General features: G+C 34.3%; 1 protein-coding gene across 1 annotated transcript in view; it reads right to left on the bottom strand.

Moving 5' to 3' along the window:
- Positions 1-21,264, bottom strand: part of LOC143389909 (DENN domain-containing protein 1B-like) — a 107,284-nt gene that overhangs the window by 70,488 nt on the left and 15,532 nt on the right. The window contains exon 4 of the mRNA XM_076842639.1: positions 9,301-9,401. Within this exon, the coding sequence (XP_076698754.1) occupies positions 9,301-9,401 (101 nt within the window). The remainder of the gene's footprint in view (positions 1-9,300; positions 9,402-21,264) is intronic.

Here is a 21,264-nt window from a genome sequence, read left to right as displayed (position 1 = left end):
AAATAAATGAAAAAAATAACCAATAAGTTGAACATGTATGTTTTCGAGATAACATATTAAAGGTGTTTTTTTTTTTTTAATTTAGGTGGAACAAACAAAAGGATAATGTTATTTTGTACTAATCATATTATTATACAACTCATAGGATTTATTTTGGTAATTTTTAAATTACTGAAAATTTAAAATACTAGTTTAATTATTTTTATTTCTGTGTGTTAATAACTAGTTAGAAACTAGTTGTATCTAGTGTATAGTGGGTATGGTTTGGCCACCATTCTTTGAAAATATCAATAATTTAATCATAAATATGGCTTAAGTATTTTAATCTGGAGGCTTAATGAGGCTAGGGTGTGAGTGCCAAAAACTGACGTATGAAAATAATAACAAGGACTTTGGAAAATGCTTTTTCCTCTCTCTTTCTCTGATAGATATGGGAATCTATCTATATGTCTCCCCATTTATTTTGAAACATGTTTTATTGGAGATTGAAAAGGCAATTTTATATTATAGGTTTTTATGTGACAAAGGAGAAAACAGTCAACTTGTCCTCTATGAAGGACCCAAAGATGTGTGTTCTCTCAAGTCAAGTAATCAAGATTTGAACCACTTGCTCTATGGGGACTGAGGCAATTTACTTATTTTTATTTTGTGTTCCTTTTTCTCTATCTAAAAGGTAGCAGTAAATATAGCAGCTTGTTTACAGTATTTTCCATTAGTTTTAAATAAATGATGTGAAGACAGCTGACATGTAGACAGTGCCCAATATTAATAGCAGTGACTCTTGCCACTGTCATTCATCTTGTGATCCTTTGTCCTCATATTACAACAGTGCTGTAGGATGAGAGAGATTTAATCCCTCAGAGTATCATTGATTCTCTGTGATCTAAATTGTGATAGCTAATCTTTCTGGGTTTGGTTTGTCATAAATTAGTTGGTGATGAATGGTTGGTTCCTTTCCTGCACATGGTTGAAAAATTTTATGCATTGTTCACACACTGTTGGGTGACATTCTTGGAACACATCCAACTGCAGCTATTTGAAATATTAATACTAACAGCCTTCCAAATTGTTTCCATGACACCTATCTTCTGTAGCTTTTCCTATTATTTTAATTTACTTCAGAATTTTCCTTCTAAAAATGAATTTACTCTTGTCACATTACTTCAGATGTAACTTTAGGATAAAAATACAAACCAAAAGAAGCTAACATAAATATAATGAATTCCTTTTGTTATTCAATAAGCTAAACATATTATAGAAGTTCTCTAATTTAGTCCTTCCAGTGATTCTTCAGTATAGTTGATTGTTTTCCCAATTTTAACTGCTGAACAGACTGGCAGAAGTAAGATGAATCATGTTTTAGTGGCATCATCTTCTCTTTTATATTGAGACTTAATGAAGAATCTGTGAGTGATTTTCTCCTCCTTGCAACTTAGAAATTAACATGCTTTTGTGCACTGAAAATAAATACTAAAAATAAAAGAAATATCATGTTCACATCTTTGTTAATGGAATAATATTATAAAAATTATAAATATCAGCAGCCAGATATAAGGTAAAAAAGTCTTTTTAATATCTGCATCAGTATTTCTGGGAATAATTTTAAAAAGTGATCTAAGGTATTTGAAAAAAAAAACTACAACACTACGCTGAAATAAATAGTACTGTTCTTGTTTTGGGAAAAAATAAACAATCAGGATATTTTGAATTAAAAAAATAAGTTCTAAAGTTAAGCTATAAAGGATAATCTTAAATAGTTTAAATTTAACAAAAACATTTGTATAAGATGCATTAGTATGATCAAGTATAACTAATTATAATAGAGATACATGGAAAATAAAAATGAGTAGTTCTACAAAATATTTAACTGTATCATGATACTATAGTAAAACATTATAGTGTGGACACAAGGTTGCAGATCTGATCTATTATATGATAATAATAATGGAGAACTAGAAAATTTCTAATTCTTTTGAAAATGAATCTGATAAATTGTAGAATGTGAAATTTTTATACAATTAATTTTGTTTCTAGAAATCTTGCCATAAGTTACAGAAAAAAAATGTGTGACATTTTATGGATGATCACATGCATTGTAAGTTAAACAGTAGAACACATTGCATGTTCATGTTCTTATAAGGGTTACATTAAGCACCTTGCAGCAGAGGAAAAAGCTGTAGGTAAATTCTTCTCTGTGACATTATCACCTGTATCTTTAGAACTGCATGAGCATATCAATAAAGTTTATTGCACCATTAATGAAGGCTGACAGTAATTTTTATGTAATTTTTCATCTGCCATCTTTAGAAATGTAATTAATATATAATTTTCATAAAATAAATATAACATTAGCATTTCAACTATTTTGCAGAAATATGATTCCTGTCTCACCACAGTGAAAACTTTAATAAACTTTGTATATTCTTAAAACATTTATTATAAATATTATGCTAATTCATTATTAATAAGAAATCAGTCGAGTTTATATTTTATCCTAAAAATGGCATTTTAAACAAAAATTGCATATTTATACCTACTTCCATTTTATTTTCAGATGTTCATCTATAAGAAAAGTGGTTCTAGGCAGACCTGCGATTCACCAGCAGATCAGGCCCAGCAACCGTGGAGCGGCAGAGTCACCCCCAGGCCTGCAAGGTAGGTGCACTTGCCACCCACCGGCAGGTCAGGCCCAACAAACTGCGGAGGGGCACAGCTGCCCCACGAGCATGCTAGGTAGGTAGAACCCTGACCACCGACAGAACAGGCCCAGCGGCGGGCCAGACACATCGCCCCGCCCCGGTTGGGGGAGGGGCAGAGTCGCCGGGCGCCTGCAAGTTAGGCAGACCTGCGACTCACCAGCAGATCAGGCTCAGCAACTGCGGAGCGGCAGAGGCACCCCCGGGCCTGCAAGGTAGGCGCACTTGCCACCCACCGACAGGTCAGGCCCAGCAACTCTCGGAGGGACACAGCTGCTCCACGCGCTTGCAAGGTAGGCGGAACCGTGACCACCGACAAAACAGGCCCAATGGACCACCAGACACATCGCTCTGGTTGGGGGAGGGGCAGAGCCGCCAGGCGCCTGCAAGGTAGGCGGACCCGCGACCCACCAGCAGAACAGGCACAGCAATCCACAGAGCAGCAGAGCCACCCCCCAAGCCTACAAGGTAGGCAGACCTACGACCCAACGGCAGGTCAGGCCCAACAAACTGCGGAGGGGCACAGCTGCCCCACGTGCCTGCTAGGTAGGCTGAACCGTGACCACCAACAGAACAGGCCCAGCGGACGGCCAGACACATCGCCCCGCCCTGGTTGGGGGAGGGGCAGAGCCGCCGGAAACCTGCAAGTTAGGCAGACCTGCGACTCACCAGCAGATCAGGCCCAGTGACCCGCGGAACGGCAGAGCCACCCCCGCGCCTGCAAGGTAGGCGCACTTGCCTCCCACCGGCAGGTAAGGCCCAACAACTCTCGGAGGGACACAGCTGCTCCACGCGCGTGCAAGGTAGGCGGAACCGTGACCACCGACAAAACAGGCGCAGTGGCCAGCCAGATACATTGCCCCGGTTGGGGGAGGGGCAGAGAGGCGACCAGCGCCTTTTAGGTAGACAGACCTGCAACCGACAGACAGAACAGGCCTAGTGGCCAGCGGACGGGCAAAGCCGCTGCTCATGCCTGCAAGGTAGGCGGACCTGTGACCACCGAAAGAACAGGCCCATCAAAAGTACAAGCACAGCGGCCTCCCGGCGTGGTAGGCACATTGCCTCAATTGGAGGAGGGGCAGAACCACCGCCAAAGCCTGCGAGGGAGACTTTGTAGCTATACAAGAGCAATATAAATATATAGGGGGAAAAATCAATACACAACAGTTTCACCAAGCAGAAAGAAACGCAATCAGTATGAAAAGACAATGAAAGAAAGGACCACAAGCAATGCAGGTCAACTCAACTTTTGAAGAGGTAATATCTGCAGCAGATGGAATGTCAGATAAAGAATTCAGGATATACATGTTTCAGATGATCTGGAGTCTCAAGGAAGACATTAGACAGCAAAATCAGACAATTAAAGACCACTTCGACCACTTCGACAATGAATTACATAAACAAATCCAAGAAGCAAAAGATCAATTATACAGGGAGATAGAGGTTATAAAAAACAAACAAACAGAAATCCTGGAAATGCAGGAAACAATAAACCAACTTAAAAACTCAATTGAGAATACTACCAGGAGAGTAGAACACTTAGAAGATAGAACATCAGACAATGAAGACAAAGTATTTCAACTGGAGAAGAACATAGACAGCTCAGCAAAGCTGTTAAGAAACCATGAGCAGAACATTCAAGAAATATGGGATAACATAAAGAGACCAAACTTAAGAGTCATGGGGATACAGGAAGGTATTGAGGTCCAAACCAAAGGAATGAGCAATCTATTCAACGAAATAATACGAGAAAACTTCCCAGACTTGAAGAATGAGACAGAATCCCAAATACTAGAAGCGTACAGGACGCCGAATGTGCAAAATCATAAGAGATCCACACCTAGACACATTATAATGAAGATGCCCAACATACAGAATAAGGAGAGAATTTTAAAAGCTACAAGAGAAAGGAAGCAGATTACATTTAGGGGTAAACCAATCAGGATAACAGCTGATCTTTCAACACAGACTCTGAAAGCTAGAAGATCCTGGAATAACATATTTCAAACACTGAAAGAACATGGGTTCCAATCAAGAATTTTGTATCCCGCAAAATTAAGCTTCAGGATGGAAGATGAAATTAAAACCTTCCATGATAAACAAAAGTTAAAAGAATTTGCAGCTAGAAAACCATCTCTTCAAAACATCCTTGGCAAAATATTACAGGAAGAGGAAATGGAAAATATCAATGAAAACCAACAGCGGGAGGTAGTACAGTAAAGGGGGGGGAATAATCAAAGAGGATAACAAACCATGTTTAGTAACATAAATAAACAAATATGGCTGGAAGAACAACCCATATCTCAATAATAAACCTAAATGTTAATGGCTTAAACTCACAAATTAAGAGACATAGGCTAGTAGAATGGATCACAAAACAAGACCCAACAATATGCTGCCTTCAGGAGACGCATTTTATAGGAAAAGACATACATAGACTGAAGGTGAAAGGTTGGGAAAAATCACATCACTCATATGGACTTCGGAAACAAGCAGGAGTGTCCATACTCATATCAAATAAAATAGATTTCAAGCCAAAGTTAATCAAAAGGGATGAAGAGGGACACTACATACTTCTCAAGGGATCCATACACCAACAAGACATAACAATCATAAATATATATGCCCCAAACAATGGTGCAGCTATGTTCATCAAACAAACTCTTCTCAAGTTCAAGAGTCTAATAGACCACCATACAATAATCATGGGAGACTTCAACACACCTCTCTCACCACTGGACAGATCTTCCAAACAAAAGTTGAATAAGGAAACTATAGAGCTCAATAACACAATTAATAACCTAGACTTAATTGAAATATATAGAATATACCACCCAACATCAAGCAGTTACACTTTTTTCTCAGCAGCACATGGATCCTTCTCAAAAATAGATCATATATTATGTCACCGGGCAACTCTTAGACAATATAAAGGAGTAGAGATAATACCATGCATCATATCTGATCATAATGGAATGAAATTGAAAATTAACGATAAAAGAAGTAAGGAAAAATCATGCATGACTTGGAGAATGAACAATAGGTTACTGAATGATCAATGGGTTATAGAAGACATCAAGGAGGAAATTAAAAAATTCTTAGAGATAAATGAAAACACAGACACAACATATCGGAATCTATGGGACACATTGAAAGCAGTTCTAAGAGGAAAATTAATTGCTTGGAGTTCATTCCTTAAAAAAAGAAAAAACCAACAAATAAATGATCTAATACTTCAACTCAAAATCCTAGAAAAAGAAGAGAAAAACAACAGCAAAAGAAGTAGAAGACAAGAAATAATTAAAATCAGAGCTGAAATTAATGAAATCGAAACAAAAGAAACAATTGAAAAAATTGACAAAACTAAAAGTTGGTTCTTTGAAAAAATAAATAAAATCGACAGACCCTTAGCCACGCTAATGAAGAGAAGAAGAGAGAGAACTCAAATTACCAGAATACGGGATGAAAAAGGCAATATCACAACAGACACTTCAGAAATACAGAAGATTATCAAAAATTATTTTGAATCCTTATACTCCAATAAAATAGAAGATAGTGAAGGCATCGATAAATTTCTTAAGTCATACAATTTGCCAAGATTGAGTCAGGAGGATATTGACAACCTAAACAGACCAATATCAATTGAGGAAATAGAAGATACCATCAAAAGACTACCAACTAAGAAAAGCCCAGGACCGGATGGGTATACAGCTGAGTTTTACAAAACCTTTAAAGAGGAACTAATACCAATACTTTTCAAGCTATTTCAGGAAATAGAAAAAGAGGGAGAACATCCAAATTCATTCTATGAGGCCAACATCACCCTGATTCCTAAACCAGACAAAGACATTTCAAAGAAAGAAAACTACAGACCAATATCTCTAATGAACCTAGATGCAAAAATCCTCAATAAATTTCTGGTGAACCGGATACAAAAACATATCAAAAAAATTGTGCACCATGATCAGGTAAGATTTATCCCTGGGATGCAAGGTTGGTTCAATATACGGAAATCAATAAATGTTATTCACCACATCAATAGGCTTAAAAATAAGAACCATATGATCATCTCGATAGATGCGGAAAAAGCATTCGACAAAGTACAGCATCCCTTTATGTTCAAAACTCTAGAAAAACTAGGGATAACAGGAACATACCTCAATATTGTAAAAGCAATCTATGCTAAGCCTCAGGCTATCATCATTCTGAATGGAGAAAAACTGAAGGCATTCCCTCTAAAATCTGGAACAAGACAGATTGCCCTCTCTCACCACTTCTGTTCAACATAGTTCTCGAATCACTGGCCATAGCAATTAGACACACGAAAGAAATTAAAGGCATAAAAATAGGAAAAGAACAACTCAAATTATCACTATTTGCAGATGACATGATTCTATACCTAGCAGACCCAAAAGGGTCTACAAAGAAACTATTAGAGCTAATAAATGAATTCAGCAAAGTGGCAGGCTATAAAATCAACACACATAAATCAAAGGCATTCCTGTATATCAGCGACAAATCCTCTGAAATGGAAATGAGGACAACCACCCCATTCACAATATCCTCAAAAAAAATAAAATACTTGGGAATCAACCTAACAAAAGAGGTGAAAGACTTATACAATGAAAACTACAGAACCCTAAAGAGAGAAATAGAAGAAGATCTTAGAAGATGGAAAAATATACCCTGTTCATGGATAGGTAGAAATAACATCATCAAAATGGCGATATTACCAAAAGTTCTCTATAGGTTTAATGCAATGCCAATCAAAATCCCAACGGCATTTCTTGTAGAAATAGAGAAAGCAATCATGAAATTCATATGGAAAAATAAAAGACCCAGAATAGCAAAAACAATGCTAAGCAGGAAGTGTGAATCAGGCGGTATAGCTATACCAGACTTCAAACTATACTACAGAACAATAGTAACAAAAACAGCATGGTACTGGTACCAAAACAGGCGGGTGGACCAATGGTACAGAATAGAGGACACAGAAACCAATCCACAAAACTACAATTATCTTATATTCGATAAAGGGGCTAAAAGCATGCAATGGAAGAAGGATAGCATCTTCAACAAATGGTGTTGGGAAAACTGGAAATCCATATGCAACAAAATGAAACTGAATCCCTTTCTCTCGCCATGCACAAAAGTTAACTCAAAGTGGATCAAGGAACTTGATATCAAATCAGAGACATGGCATCTGATAGAAGAAAAAGTTGGCTATTATCTACATACTGTGGGGTCGGGCTCCAAATTCCTCAATAGGACACCCATAGCACAACAGTTAATAACTAGAATCAACAAATGGGACTTACTCAAACTAAAAAGTTTTTTTCTCAGCAAAAGAAACAATAAGTGAGGTAAATAGGGAGCCTACGTTGTGGGAACAAATCTTTACTCCTCACACTTTAGACAGAGCCCTAATATCCAGAATATACAAAGAACTAAAAAAATTAGACAATGAGATAACGAATAACCCAATCAACATATGGGCCAAGGACCTGAACAGAAATTTCTCAGAGGAGGACATACAATCAATCAACAAGTATATGAAAAAATGCTCACCATCTCTAGCAGTCAGAGAAATGCAAATCAAAACCACCCTAAGATACCATCTCACTCCAGTAAGATTGGCAGCCATTAGGAAGTCAAACAGCAACAAGTGTTGGCGAGGATGTGGGGAAAAGGGTACTCTTGTACATTGCTGGTGGGACTGCAAATTGGTGCAGCCAATTTGGAAAGCAGTATGGAGATTTCTTGGAAAGCTCAGAATGGAACCACCATTTGATCCAGATATTCCCCTACTTAGTCTATTCCCTAAAGACCTAAAAAGAGCACACTATAGGGACACTGCTACATCCATGTTCATAGCAGCACAATTCACAATAGCAAGACTGTGGAACCAACCTAGATGCCCTTCAATAGACGAATGGATAAAAAAAAAATGTGGCATTTATACACAATGGAGTATTACTCTGCATTAAGAAATGACAAAATCATAGAACTTGGAGGGAAATGGATGGCATTAGAGCAGATTATGCTAAGTGAAGCTAGCCAATCCCTTAAAAACAAATGCCAAATGTCTTCTTTGATATAAGGAGAGTAACTAAGAACAGAGTAGGGACGAAGAGCATGAGAAGAAGATTAACATTAAACAGGGATGAGAGGTGGGAGGGAAAGGGAGAGAGAAGGGAAATTGCATGTAAATGGAAGGAGACCCTCAGGGGTATACAAAATTACATACAAGAGGAAGTGAGGTGAAAGGAGGAAAAATATAAGGGGGAGAAATGAATTACAGTAGAGGGGGTAGAGAGAGAAGAGGGGAGGGGAGGGGGGAGGGGGGATAGTAGAGGATAGGAAAGGCAGCAGAATACAACAGACACCAGAATGGCAATATGTAAATCAATGGTTCTGCAACTGATGTGATTCTGCAATCTGAATATGGGGTAAAAATGGGAGCTTATATCCCACTTGAATCAAAGTGTGAAATATGATATATCAAGAACTATGTAATGTTTTGAACAACCTACAATAAAAATTAATTTAAAAAAAAATTTAAAAAAATTAAAAAAAAAAAGCAGTCTGGGAAAAGCCAGCTTACCAGCAGTAGTCCAGCAGGTGTGGAGGAAGCACTGGGATGTATATATACTGCCAATACATTGGGTAGAGCAGAGCAGCCAATCCATGGAGACAGGCAGTTAACTAAAATTTAAAAAAGGACAACAATAATAAGTAGCCGCTGACCCTCCAAACAAAAAGCCATGTCCAAGGTATCAAAGATGAATAATAATCATAGAAAAATTTACACAATGACATAACTCACAATGCCTTTATCAGTTATATAAATAAAGTCTTTTATGTCTCAGGGACTCCTGTAAAAAATATATAAAAAGCAAGAGTAGCTTCATGGGAATCATATGTAGATAGTTATAACCACATAAAAATATACTTTGGAGTTAAAATTTAGAACATAAATAAAGTTAAAACTGAAAAATCAGGTAAGCATCTCAGAATATATTGTAGGAAATTACAATTTGTGCAGCACAGTTTTCGCATCACTCAGATAAATACAACACGATTAAATATGGAAAAGAAGAGAGGCTGAAAGCTCCTGACGGATATCATTAGGGCAAATTGACAAAGAATGAAACATGAGCCAGTCAGGAGAGTCTGGAAGCTGCAATCATACCAGGGGACTTGAACGTTCGACAGTTGGAGCTTCAGTAATGTGTGAACTGTGGATTATGGTATCAAGAGACTCTGTTCACTGACATATAGAATGTCACTATTGACCAGCAAACTACCCAAGCTTGACAGCTGTACTACAGGAAGCCAAGTATATCATAATTTCATATTTAAACTGTTCATTCTAGATTAACATTTTGTTTCCTAGCTTTATATCACATCAGCTGCAATTACATTGTTGCTATTTTAAAGGTAATTGCCATTTTAATTGTTTTGTTTTGGCAAGCAGTTAATTGAACATTTTTAATGCTTAACAAAGAGATATCATTTTTTTCTCCTTTTTACTGACCCTCATAACAATTCTTTGCATTTGACTTTGTTTCATTTTAATTATGTTTGTATAGAGGTAAAGTACATTTTTACTGTCTAGTAATTAAATCAGCATTCTTCTTTTGTCATTTTAAAGATTTTATGTAGCCTATAGTTCAAGGTTACTAATAAAATAATTTTGGTGAAACTGGGAATCAAATTTTTAAAAAAACTATCTGAAAATGGACCACAGACTTTCTATAAACAATTTTCTCTATTTCATTGTTATGCAAAGAAATTAAAACATATACATGAGAATCACAATTACCTTAAAGAATAAATGTAACCAAAGCAATCCCAATCATATTGGAAGCTAATTTGTTTATCTTTAAGTGAAAATTGAAAAAACAATTTAAATAATGTCATTCAAACCAAAAACATGAAAAATTTCATTGAAATGTACTTATTTTTGTCATATGTGTGATATTTTTCCAGATTTTTGGTTAATTTTGTACAAAAGATAATGTATCTGATTCCACATCATACTTTCATTAAAGGGTTTTAATGCCTTGAATTTGCTATCTTTATTAATTTATGAGTATTCTTTCAATTAATATTATTTTTTAAAAAATGTAATCACAGCATATCAGATTCCACTAGGAGGCATTCAAATACTTCTATTTAACAATTATAGATCATGGATTTATTTATTTTACAAAATTGAACTAGAAGGAAATGAAAACGGGGTTTCTCTAACTCATTGTGTCAAATTCTCTTAGAGCTTTTAGGTACTTCCTGGTCGTAAATTAGGCATCTTTAAAGCTGTCCTAACTCTCTCCATCCCTTTGGTATAACCTGATGGGTCAGGAAAGTAGCTTTGAAAGTCAACTAATTACTCAATTTCTCCATCTGCACACAGATGACTTTCAAAACAGCTCACTTTAAATCTTAAAAAAAGGGAGGGGGTACTATTCCTTTTTATTTTTGAGAAAATAGTAATAGTGAAGCAGGAGGAAAAACAAATTCTCAAAATGATCTATAATGAGGCTGACTTATTTCACTGGCCACACCCGAAGTTCAGAATACCATTCTAAATGCTACACAGAATACTTCCTCTATCTGTCAATAGTCACCCTTAAATGAAGTTATTCATTATTCACTAACAAGGCACAATTGTATCTGACTGGATTTTTTTAAGAGGATAGTTTCAGTGATCATAAGCAGAGTCAAAAAATTTCTGTTATGTCCAACATCTTGCAGGGGGTCATCCCTGATAATCAAGATCTATCAGGAGAGATCAGGAGAGAATAAAGCTTCACAGGACGTGACAACTTTCTAGATATGGAAAATAAATGGCAAGGAGAGGTAGGAATATAGAACCACCTCTCCCCAGCCCCAGTGTTTAGCCTAAGCAATGAGAATGAATTATTAAGACTAATATAACAAAAATGCCAGGCTTAGGTTGAATCATAAAGAACTCGAGTTTGCAAGTTCTGTTGACCAGGAGACTACTTTACAAAGTAGAATCATATCAAAGGATTGGGATGTGGCTCACTGATAGAGCAGTTGCCTCACCTGTGTAAGGCCCTAGGTTCACCCCCAACACTGGCCAAAAAGAAAAAAAAAATCCCCTATATGCCTCCAATTGCATGCAAGAACAACATCATTTTAACAACTACTTTGTAGAAAGCATAACAAAGTTGTAAGTAAATTATAAGAAAGTAAAAATAAATTTACTAGGAAATCAAACACATTCGTATATGATATATAAAATTATAATCGAGTATACGAGCCAGTCATGGTGGCACATGCCTGTAATCCTAGCAGTTTGGGAGGCTGAGACAAGAGGATCAACTTCAAGTTCAAAGCCAGCCTTAGCAACTTAGCAAGCAACTCATTGAGACTCTACCTCTAAAAAAATATAAAAAAGGATTGGAAATGTGGCTCAGTGGTGAAATGTGCCATGGGTTCAATTCCTGGTACAAAAAAAAATATATGTCAAAAAAATTAGGGCTCTAACATTAATAAGCTGTGTGGCCTCTGGCACATCTAACATAATAAGTTGTGAATTTCTTAATCTTTAAAATAAGAATTATGCTAGATGATATGCAAGCATTGACTCTCACAAGTCAAACATTCTATAAATAAGATAAATTCAATTCTTACTTTTTTTAGATACTTAGTAATACATATTTTCCCATTAAGGGTTAACAGCATATTTTATCTATAATTCAGATCTACCTTTAAAATACATCTAAAGATTACTTCTCAGTGCTTGACAGTGCATTAGGTTAACTATGCAATTGGAAGTATATTAATTCATTTGCTCAGTTCAATAAAAATTTTAAGGGCCTGCTTTGTGTTTTCATAAATCCTTCCTAGGTAAAAGGAACACAATATTGAACAAAACAAAGTCCCTTTTTGTATGTGTTATGAAGAAGACAAATAATAAACAAGCAAAACATACATTTTAGGTTGAGCATACCTAATTCAAAAATCCAAAATCTGTTAATTCCCCCACATTCAAAAAGTTTTGAATGTTAACATGACACCACAAATGGAAAATCCCTTAACTGAGCTCATGTGATGGACTGCAGTCAAATATAGATGCAGTAAAATATTGCATAAAACAACCTCCAGGCTATGTAAAAAGGGTATAGATGAAATATGAATGAACTTTGTATTTAGACATATGACTAAAGGTTTAAGGGGAAAAAATCTTAGCTTAAAGTAGCATACGTATATTTTGAAACACATTCACTTTCATAAAGTATACTCAAAATATTGAACTGATATTGTCCCAAAGGACAAATGAAAACATTGAGATCTAAATTTCTTATAGATTCCAATTATAAAATAAGTATATATGAGAACCATGTGATAACAAGACATATTCCATGCTTTCATAATTATCAAAATAGATTTTACCATCATGTATAACTAAAAAGAACCAATGGGGGAAAAAAGATTCAAAACCTGGGGCTTATAAAATCTTCAGATTAAGAAACTTGAAAACTAAGGTCAGCAATAGGGAATTTAGTTACAGAATAAAATGCACTTACAAATTTCAATCCTAGGCCACTTGGTTTAATAGCAGACTGACATTCATAATTACTGAAAATATTAATAATAATTTCAAATATTTATATATTGTTTACCATATTCCAGGCCATATTTTGACTATTTGAAGTATACAGATCTAATCCTCACAAAAATCTAATGAAATAAGTACAACTATCTTTAATCCCATTTTACAGATCAGGACATGGACGCAAAGTTAAAACAACTGCCTGAGATCATATATCCTGTAAGGAGTAAAGTACAATTAAGTTTGAAACCAAAGTTCTCCTCTTTTGTAATATTCTGGTGTGATCTGTTCCTTTTTCTTGAAGTTAAACTCCACATATTAGAGTCAATTAGCCTAATAACAAAAAACTAATCAGTGTTTTAAACATTAAGTAGGCATGTGCTTTGCGGAGGCAAAAAACACATTCATCAGATTCCCAGGGAGACAGCAGAAAAATGACTCATCAAATGTAATGACCACAATGGAAAATATAAAAATTTCTAACTGACACACTTTAGAGGGAAAAATTTCATATTGACACATTGCCAGTCCATTATTCTAGTCTTTGTATCACGTGGCCAGATTGTACCTTATTCTTAGGTAGAAATCCTACTCATTACATCTAGAATTCTATGTGAGTTACTGAGAGGCATATTTATATTGCCCCAAAATGTATTTATGCATGAAAGAAGAAATACATATGTTAGAGATGTCATTTGACTTTTAACTGAAGCAATAGTTCATTCATAACTTTAAGCACTATAAATAACTATAAGTATACAGATTAAACTGCTAGAGACAGTAATGTGATAAATTCCACCTGGAATGAAAAGAAAAATTCTAGAAACCATAAAGAAGGCATCTGTTGAAACACATTTAATTTATATTCACATTTTAAAGTTTAGGCCAAAAAAAAAGTGTCAGTTCAATATCTAAAAACTACAATGTTATCCCAATTATAAAGTATTCTCATTTGAACAAAACTTTAATATTCAAATTAAGTGATAGTTATATTAAAGAAACAGCAACTTTAACAGTGAAAAAATCAGCATTTGGTTGTGAATTTTTTAAATTTTATTTTAGAACTGTTTCAGGTTCAAAGAAAATCTGAGCAAAATATTCAGATATTGACCATATATACTCCCCTACTCTCACTGTTGCATATCTTTCCCAATTATCAATATTCCTCACTCGGGTGGCACACCGTATAGTTGATAAACCTACACTGACACAACATTAATACCTAAGTCCACAGTTTACAATTGAATTCTCTCTTGTATTACTTAATCTGTTTACATGTAGTTATTTATAGAGCTTAAATTTCTGTCAGTGGGTATAAACAAATTTATAATGATATGCATCTGCCATAATACTATCAATAAAATCCTTCATGAACTATTTTGAGTATAAAAGTAACAAAACAGGTACAAGAACTATGCAAGAAAAACTTTAAAACTCTTTTTTAAAAAAATAAATAACCAAGTCAAAGGAGAGAGAGTAAATGTTCATAGATAGGAAGACCCAATATTTCAAGATCTTACTTCTTCCCAAATTCATCTATAAACTCAATGCATTCTCAATCAATTTCAGGAAGTAATTATGTAAATACATATAAGCTAATTCAAGAGTTTACATGGAAAGGCAAAGGACACAGAATAGCCAAAAGAATTCTGAAGAACAAAGCTGGAGATGGACACTGACTTCAAAACTTACCATAAAGCTACAGTAATTAAGACAGTGTTGTGTTTGTTTAAAGAAAAAAAAATAGACAAGTAGATCTATTAAACAGAACAGAGAGCTCAGAAATAGTCGCATGTAAATATAATCAACTGATCTTTGACAAAGAAGCAAAGACAATACAATAGAGAAAAGACAGACTTGTCAACAAATTGTGTGAGGAAAAACTAGATATTCACAAGGCCAAAAAAAATGTAGATATAGACCTTATACCCCTAAAAAATCTAATTCAATATCAATCACAGATTTAAAATGTAAAATTATTAAATGCAAGAAGATAACATAGATGCATAATGTATCATAATGAATCCTATTATCATGCATAATTATAATATATATACCAATTGAAAATCCAGAAGATATAACATTTTGAGGAAAATCGATATGAACAAGATATGAACTAGGGTCTGACTTTTTAGTTATGACACCAAAGGCATGTTCCACAAAAGAAAGAATTGATAAGCTAGATTTCATTAAATTAAAATTTTTAGTCAAGGACACAATCAATGCAACAAAATCAGAGGGCTCAGACTGAGGAAAAACACTTGCAAAAGACATATCTAATAAAGGATGTTATCCTAAGTAAACAAAGTATTCTTAAAATTTAGCACTAAGAAAACAACTCAAAAAAAATAGGCTGAAAACCTTACCACACACCTCATCAAATAAGATATACATATGACAAATAAGTATATGAAAAGACATCACATGTCATATGTCATCAGGGAAATACAAATTAAAACAATGAGATACCACTATTTACCCATTAAAATGGCCCCAACCCAAAACACTGATGAGGATTTGGACCAACAGTAACTCTCATTCACTTCTGATGGGAACGCAAAATAGCACAGCCACTTTGGAAAACAGTATGGTGATTTTTTTTTTACAAATTTTAAAAATAAAATGTTATTTTCTGTTTCATTATTTTCCTTTATTTTATTAGATCGTACTTTAGTCCATTTAGACAGCTTTCACAATCTACCTGAGACTGGGTAATTTATAAGTAATGGAAATTTATTTTTCTTTGTTTTAAAGGTGGGAAAGTCTAAGATCAAGGTGCTGGTGGATTCATTGTCCAGTGAGGGCTCATTGTCTGCTCCATAGATGACACCTTGTTACTGTGTCCTCACATGGTAGGAGGAGGCAAAGAACTTCCTTGTACCTCTTTTATAAGGTCATTATTCCCGTTCATGATGGCTCTGCCCTCAATTTAGTCACTTCCTAATAGTCTCATCTCTTAATACTATTGTATTGGCAATTACATTTCAACATAAGAATTGGAGGGGTGAGATATTTAGGCCACAGTAGATAGTAAATTCAGATACTTCATTCCTAAAAATCCATTCCTTTTTCCATCATACCCAAATCCTTTGGAAAGTTCTAATAATCACATATTTGGTCTTTGGCTTATTCTAGCCAAATGATTTGAAATTTTTCTTGTTTGCTTTCTTCCTTCATATATTTCATTAATTATAGAGTTAGAGAAATTGAGGCATGGCTGGATTAACTGCCAATTATCACACAGCTAGTAAGTGAGGCACCAAATGTTACTGGTACTGGGGACAGGGTAATGAACAAAATAAACAAACCTCTCTATAGCCATTACTGTCACATGAAACTCTTCTTATCTCATTGTATTTCCATAGCTCTCACAATACACATAAGTGCCAACACCATCAAACACATTCCCTCTCCTATATGAATTTTCCTTATTACTAAATATGTTCTTTCTAGTTCCTACTTACAATCGATTCAACAGAAGTTTTGTTTTTCTTGTGGAAAGCCCACTTACTTCTTCACCAAAATTAATAAGTCTAACACTACAACATTCCTTAAATATACCTTACAACTACCTAGGCTACATTCTTATTCAATTTCTTCATTTTTTAGATAAGAAAGTTTATGATGTAAGAAACTAAATGGCTTATATGAGGTTACCTGGTATGTAGTTCATGAAATAAGAAATTAAATGGCTTATATGAGGTCACCAGGATTGAAAAAAAAATCTGATTTTAGAAGACAATCACATGATTACCATATTTGCAGACAACATTTCAAATAACCAAAAAATAAAATAAAACTAAATGAAGCTACTTTTTTAACCATTACGTGTATCCTGAAACCACAATTTAAAATATCTCTTGTCAGAAACAAAACAAAACTGACTACAAGCTACAAGGAAATGAAAAAAAGATAAGCACAAAGGTGAATAATTCCAAAGGAACTTCCAAATATTTATAAATGGGGTTAATAAATCTAATAATTTATAAATAACATTTAAGAATGATTATATATAATTTACTATATTAACATTTAAATGTTGTTATAAAATTCCCTTATATATGCTTAATATACATATTTAACATGTATATCATATATATGTAAGTATATACATCAACCTATAAACACATATATGTAGGTATATGTGTGTGTACAGTGCACAGATACACAGGTCTAAATTCACAGGTAGCAAATGACATTAATCCCTGTCCCCTTATAAAGCAGATACTAAATACTTGGTAATGAATAGTCCTTCTGCGTGTCATTCTGCACATTTTCTTTTCTGAGTGACAGCAGCATTCCTTTTTTGCTTTGTTAGGGCAGTGAGACTAGTCCTGTGAACAGCTTCTATTCAGGTCTATGAACAGCTTCCCCAGCATTCCTCATGTGACTTTCCCGTAAGGCTTGAAAACATGGCATCTCTCTGTGGGCAGGTCTCCTTGGCACCCTAAAGGACAGGTTTTCAGCAAATTCTGCCAGAATATCACCATAGAAACTATCTACTATCTAATGAGGCATGGTAAGAACACTTCATCAGGGCCTCTGGATCTCAGATGCTATTTCTGGGGAACCATTTCACAGTTTTAAAACTAATAACTGCTTTAAATCTGCCATTCTTATATTTTTTAGCGTTATCTATTTCTTATCAGCTCATCCCTCTTTACTGAATCCCACATTATAATAGTTTTTAATTCTTTATGCTAAACTTTCTATGTTCAAATTACCACATAGTATCTGTCTCCTGATTGGACCCAGAATGATGCACAGGCGGAGACTTCATCATCTTACCTGTAGAATGTTACCTGGCATGAGTTCAGTGACCCATAATGAGGAAGATCCAATGAATAAACAAATGAACTTTCCACAGGGAAAAAGCAGTTAATTTTATATTTAGTACTATATAAAGACCAAAAAATGTCAAAACAAGTCCTGAACAAGAATCAATATTGCAAAAGAAATTCATGAAAATAAAAAACAAGTGTACATGCACTGATAACTTCTACCCCCAAGGCATTCTGATTTTAGCATAGACCTTAAATTGAAATTCTCTGCAGAAAAGATAAGCACAAATCTTTAAAATTGAAATTCTCAGTAGAAAACATAAATGTAAATCTGTTTTATAAAAATAAAAGTCCAAACCTTCATGAAAATCAGTCTCCAACTTAAAAATGATAGTCTTTAACTTTTTAAAAGATTAAGATCTAATAGGAGATAAACATGTGATGGTCATCATTATACAAAATACATGTTTGAAGGCTTGAATTGGGTGTCAACATACCTTATATACAAACAGAGATATGAAAAATTGTGGTATATATGTATATTAAGAATTATGGGCTGGAGATGTGGCTCAAGCGGTAGCACGCTTGCCTGGCATGCACGGGAAGCTGGGTTCCATCCTCAGCACCACATAAAAATAAAATAAAGATGTTGTGTCCACTGAAAACTAAAAAATAAATATTAAAAAATTCTCTCTCTTTCTCACTCTCTTTTTTAAAAAAAGAAAAAGAATTATAATTCAAAAAAAGTACATGTATAATGGCATAAATTGACATGAACATACTTTATATAGAGATACAAAAAACTGTGCTAAATAATAATAATAATAAAATCAATAAAAAAGAGATCAAAAAATTCACTAATGATTTCAATTTGAGAAAGCTATAGTAGTTCATAGATGCAAGATTTAATAAGAGTTACTCATAACTACTAGGCTTCTACAAAGAAATTTGTATTTTGAAAAAAATTCAAAGGCATGGAGTTAGGAGCATTCAAAATACACTTAAGCAAAGGAAAAACTGCTATTTTATGCCTTCGCTCAAAAATTTCTTTGTTAAAAGTCAGTTATGCATCTTCACTGTCCTAAGAGCTAAATATATTGTAGTGACTGAATCTGATAAAAAATCTGCCCTGAGGAGTTTATTATCTAGAGATCATAGTAGAATATAATAAATAGTGAAAGAATTTAGGACAAAAGTCTGGGGTCAGAGAACAGATATTTTTTAATGCCAGATTAAGAAGTATTAAATAAATAGGAGGGGTTTTTAATTCTGAAGTATTAAGTAATTACAAATGGAATTAATTTAATAGGTGATAAAATGGGAGATACAAATAGAAGATAAGTGCCACTACTAAAAAAGCAGTGTTAAAATGGGAGAACTGTAAAGATTTAAAAACAGCACACTACAGTAATGCAGCCACTTAAATGTTTCTGGCAGCACAATTAACAATTGCTAAACTGTGGAAGCAACCTAGATGCTGTTCAATAGAGGAATGGATAAAGAAATTATGGTACATATACACAATGGAATATTACTCAGCATTAAAAGAGAATAAAATTATGGCATTTGCAGATAAATGGATGGAGTTAGAGAATATCATGCTAAGTGAAATAAGCCAATCTCAAAAAACCAATGGCTGAATATTTTCTCTGATAAGTTAATTGTAATCCACATGGGGTGGGGTGGGGTGCATGGGATAAGTGGAGGAACTCTAGATGGGGCAATGGGGAGTGGGAAAGGGGGAAGAGGTAGGAAAGACAATGGAATGAGATGGACATCATTACCCTAGGAACATGTATGATTACATGAATGGTGTGACTTTACTTCATGGACAACCAGAGCAATGAAAAGTTCTGCTCCATTTGTGTACAATGAACTGACGAGATTTCTGTTGTCATGAATAACTGATTAGAATAAATAGATAGATGATAGATAGATAGATAGATAGATAGATAGATAGATAGATAGATAGATAGATAAAGCAAGCAATACTGAAATACTAAAAAGGGGGAAAAGGTAGCAATGTAAGATATTAATGGACAGTTAACTAAACTGGCAAAGACAAACTGAAGCTTGTTATGCAGAGGGATGCAATATAGGTATAGAAGGTAAATATGCATTTGGTTTTATTAGACAGTCAATGTAAAAGGAAAAATTACATAAAGGATGAAAATATATATTTTGACATTAGAACTGGCTTAGCCACATATGGGGCTTGAGCAGCTTACTATCTATAAATTTCAAAATCCTCATCTTTATCTGTCTACTGTGGATAACAACAGTATTTATTACATAGTTAGTGATAATTATGTTTGTTTAAATAAATTCTCATAAGGGTGACAGATAGTATACACTGTCACATATAGACAATACTTATGACTATAATCATTGTCATAATTTTATGTAAATTGAGATAATGCTAGTATTCAGTATATATGATCTAAAAAGATATTCATAGAAAGTGATAGTTGCCTAAACTAAGACAGTGGACAACTGTAATGGAGAACAGGGATCAGAGAAGAAAGCTTTAAGAATATAATCTATAGGACTTGGGCAGGGAAGATAGAAGAGAAGAAGGAGCCCCCCCAAATTATCACTGTATAGTAGGAGAAAGAGATGGCAGGAAAAAATGATGAGCTTCTTTTCTCAATGTTGATTGAAATAACTATGATGAGTTAAACTATAGCTCAAATATAAGGATGCTCATCAGAAGAAGAAAAAAAAACACTTGCAGCACTGCAAAATGAAAAGAATCTATAGTGTGTAAATATATATAACATAGAAGATACATTTTTTTAAAAAGAAATAACCTGTCTTCAACAGTTTTATCAAAGAAACAAAACAATACATACAAATTTTCTCTTATTTATTTTTGATAATCACTAATAGCACAAAATTAAGTCATTGTTCTTTATAGAAAATTCTTCAGTAAGCTAAAATTGTCCAAGGCCACTCTGGTGATTTGTTATGAGAACAAAACTTATAGAACCTAGGGGAGCAACAATTTAATACACCTCTGAGACAATTCTATAATTTTTTTACTAAAAATTCTTCTTTGTGAATTAAAAGCAAATTTTTCGCTTTTAATAGACAAATGGACTAAACTCTAAGCCAGAAACATATGTGATTAATTCCATGAAAAACAGAGCTTTTAGCTCCAAGAGAACTGCAAGTTAGAAATACTTGTAGTTTTCATTTGAGA

The sequence above is a fragment of the Callospermophilus lateralis genome, unplaced genomic scaffold, assembly GCF_048772815.1.
Source record: "Callospermophilus lateralis isolate mCalLat2 unplaced genomic scaffold, mCalLat2.hap1 Scaffold_74, whole genome shotgun sequence".
In the NCBI taxonomy this organism is placed as follows: Eukaryota; Metazoa; Chordata; class Mammalia; order Rodentia; family Sciuridae; genus Callospermophilus; species Callospermophilus lateralis.
This window is presented reverse-complemented; position numbering and strand designations above follow the sequence as displayed.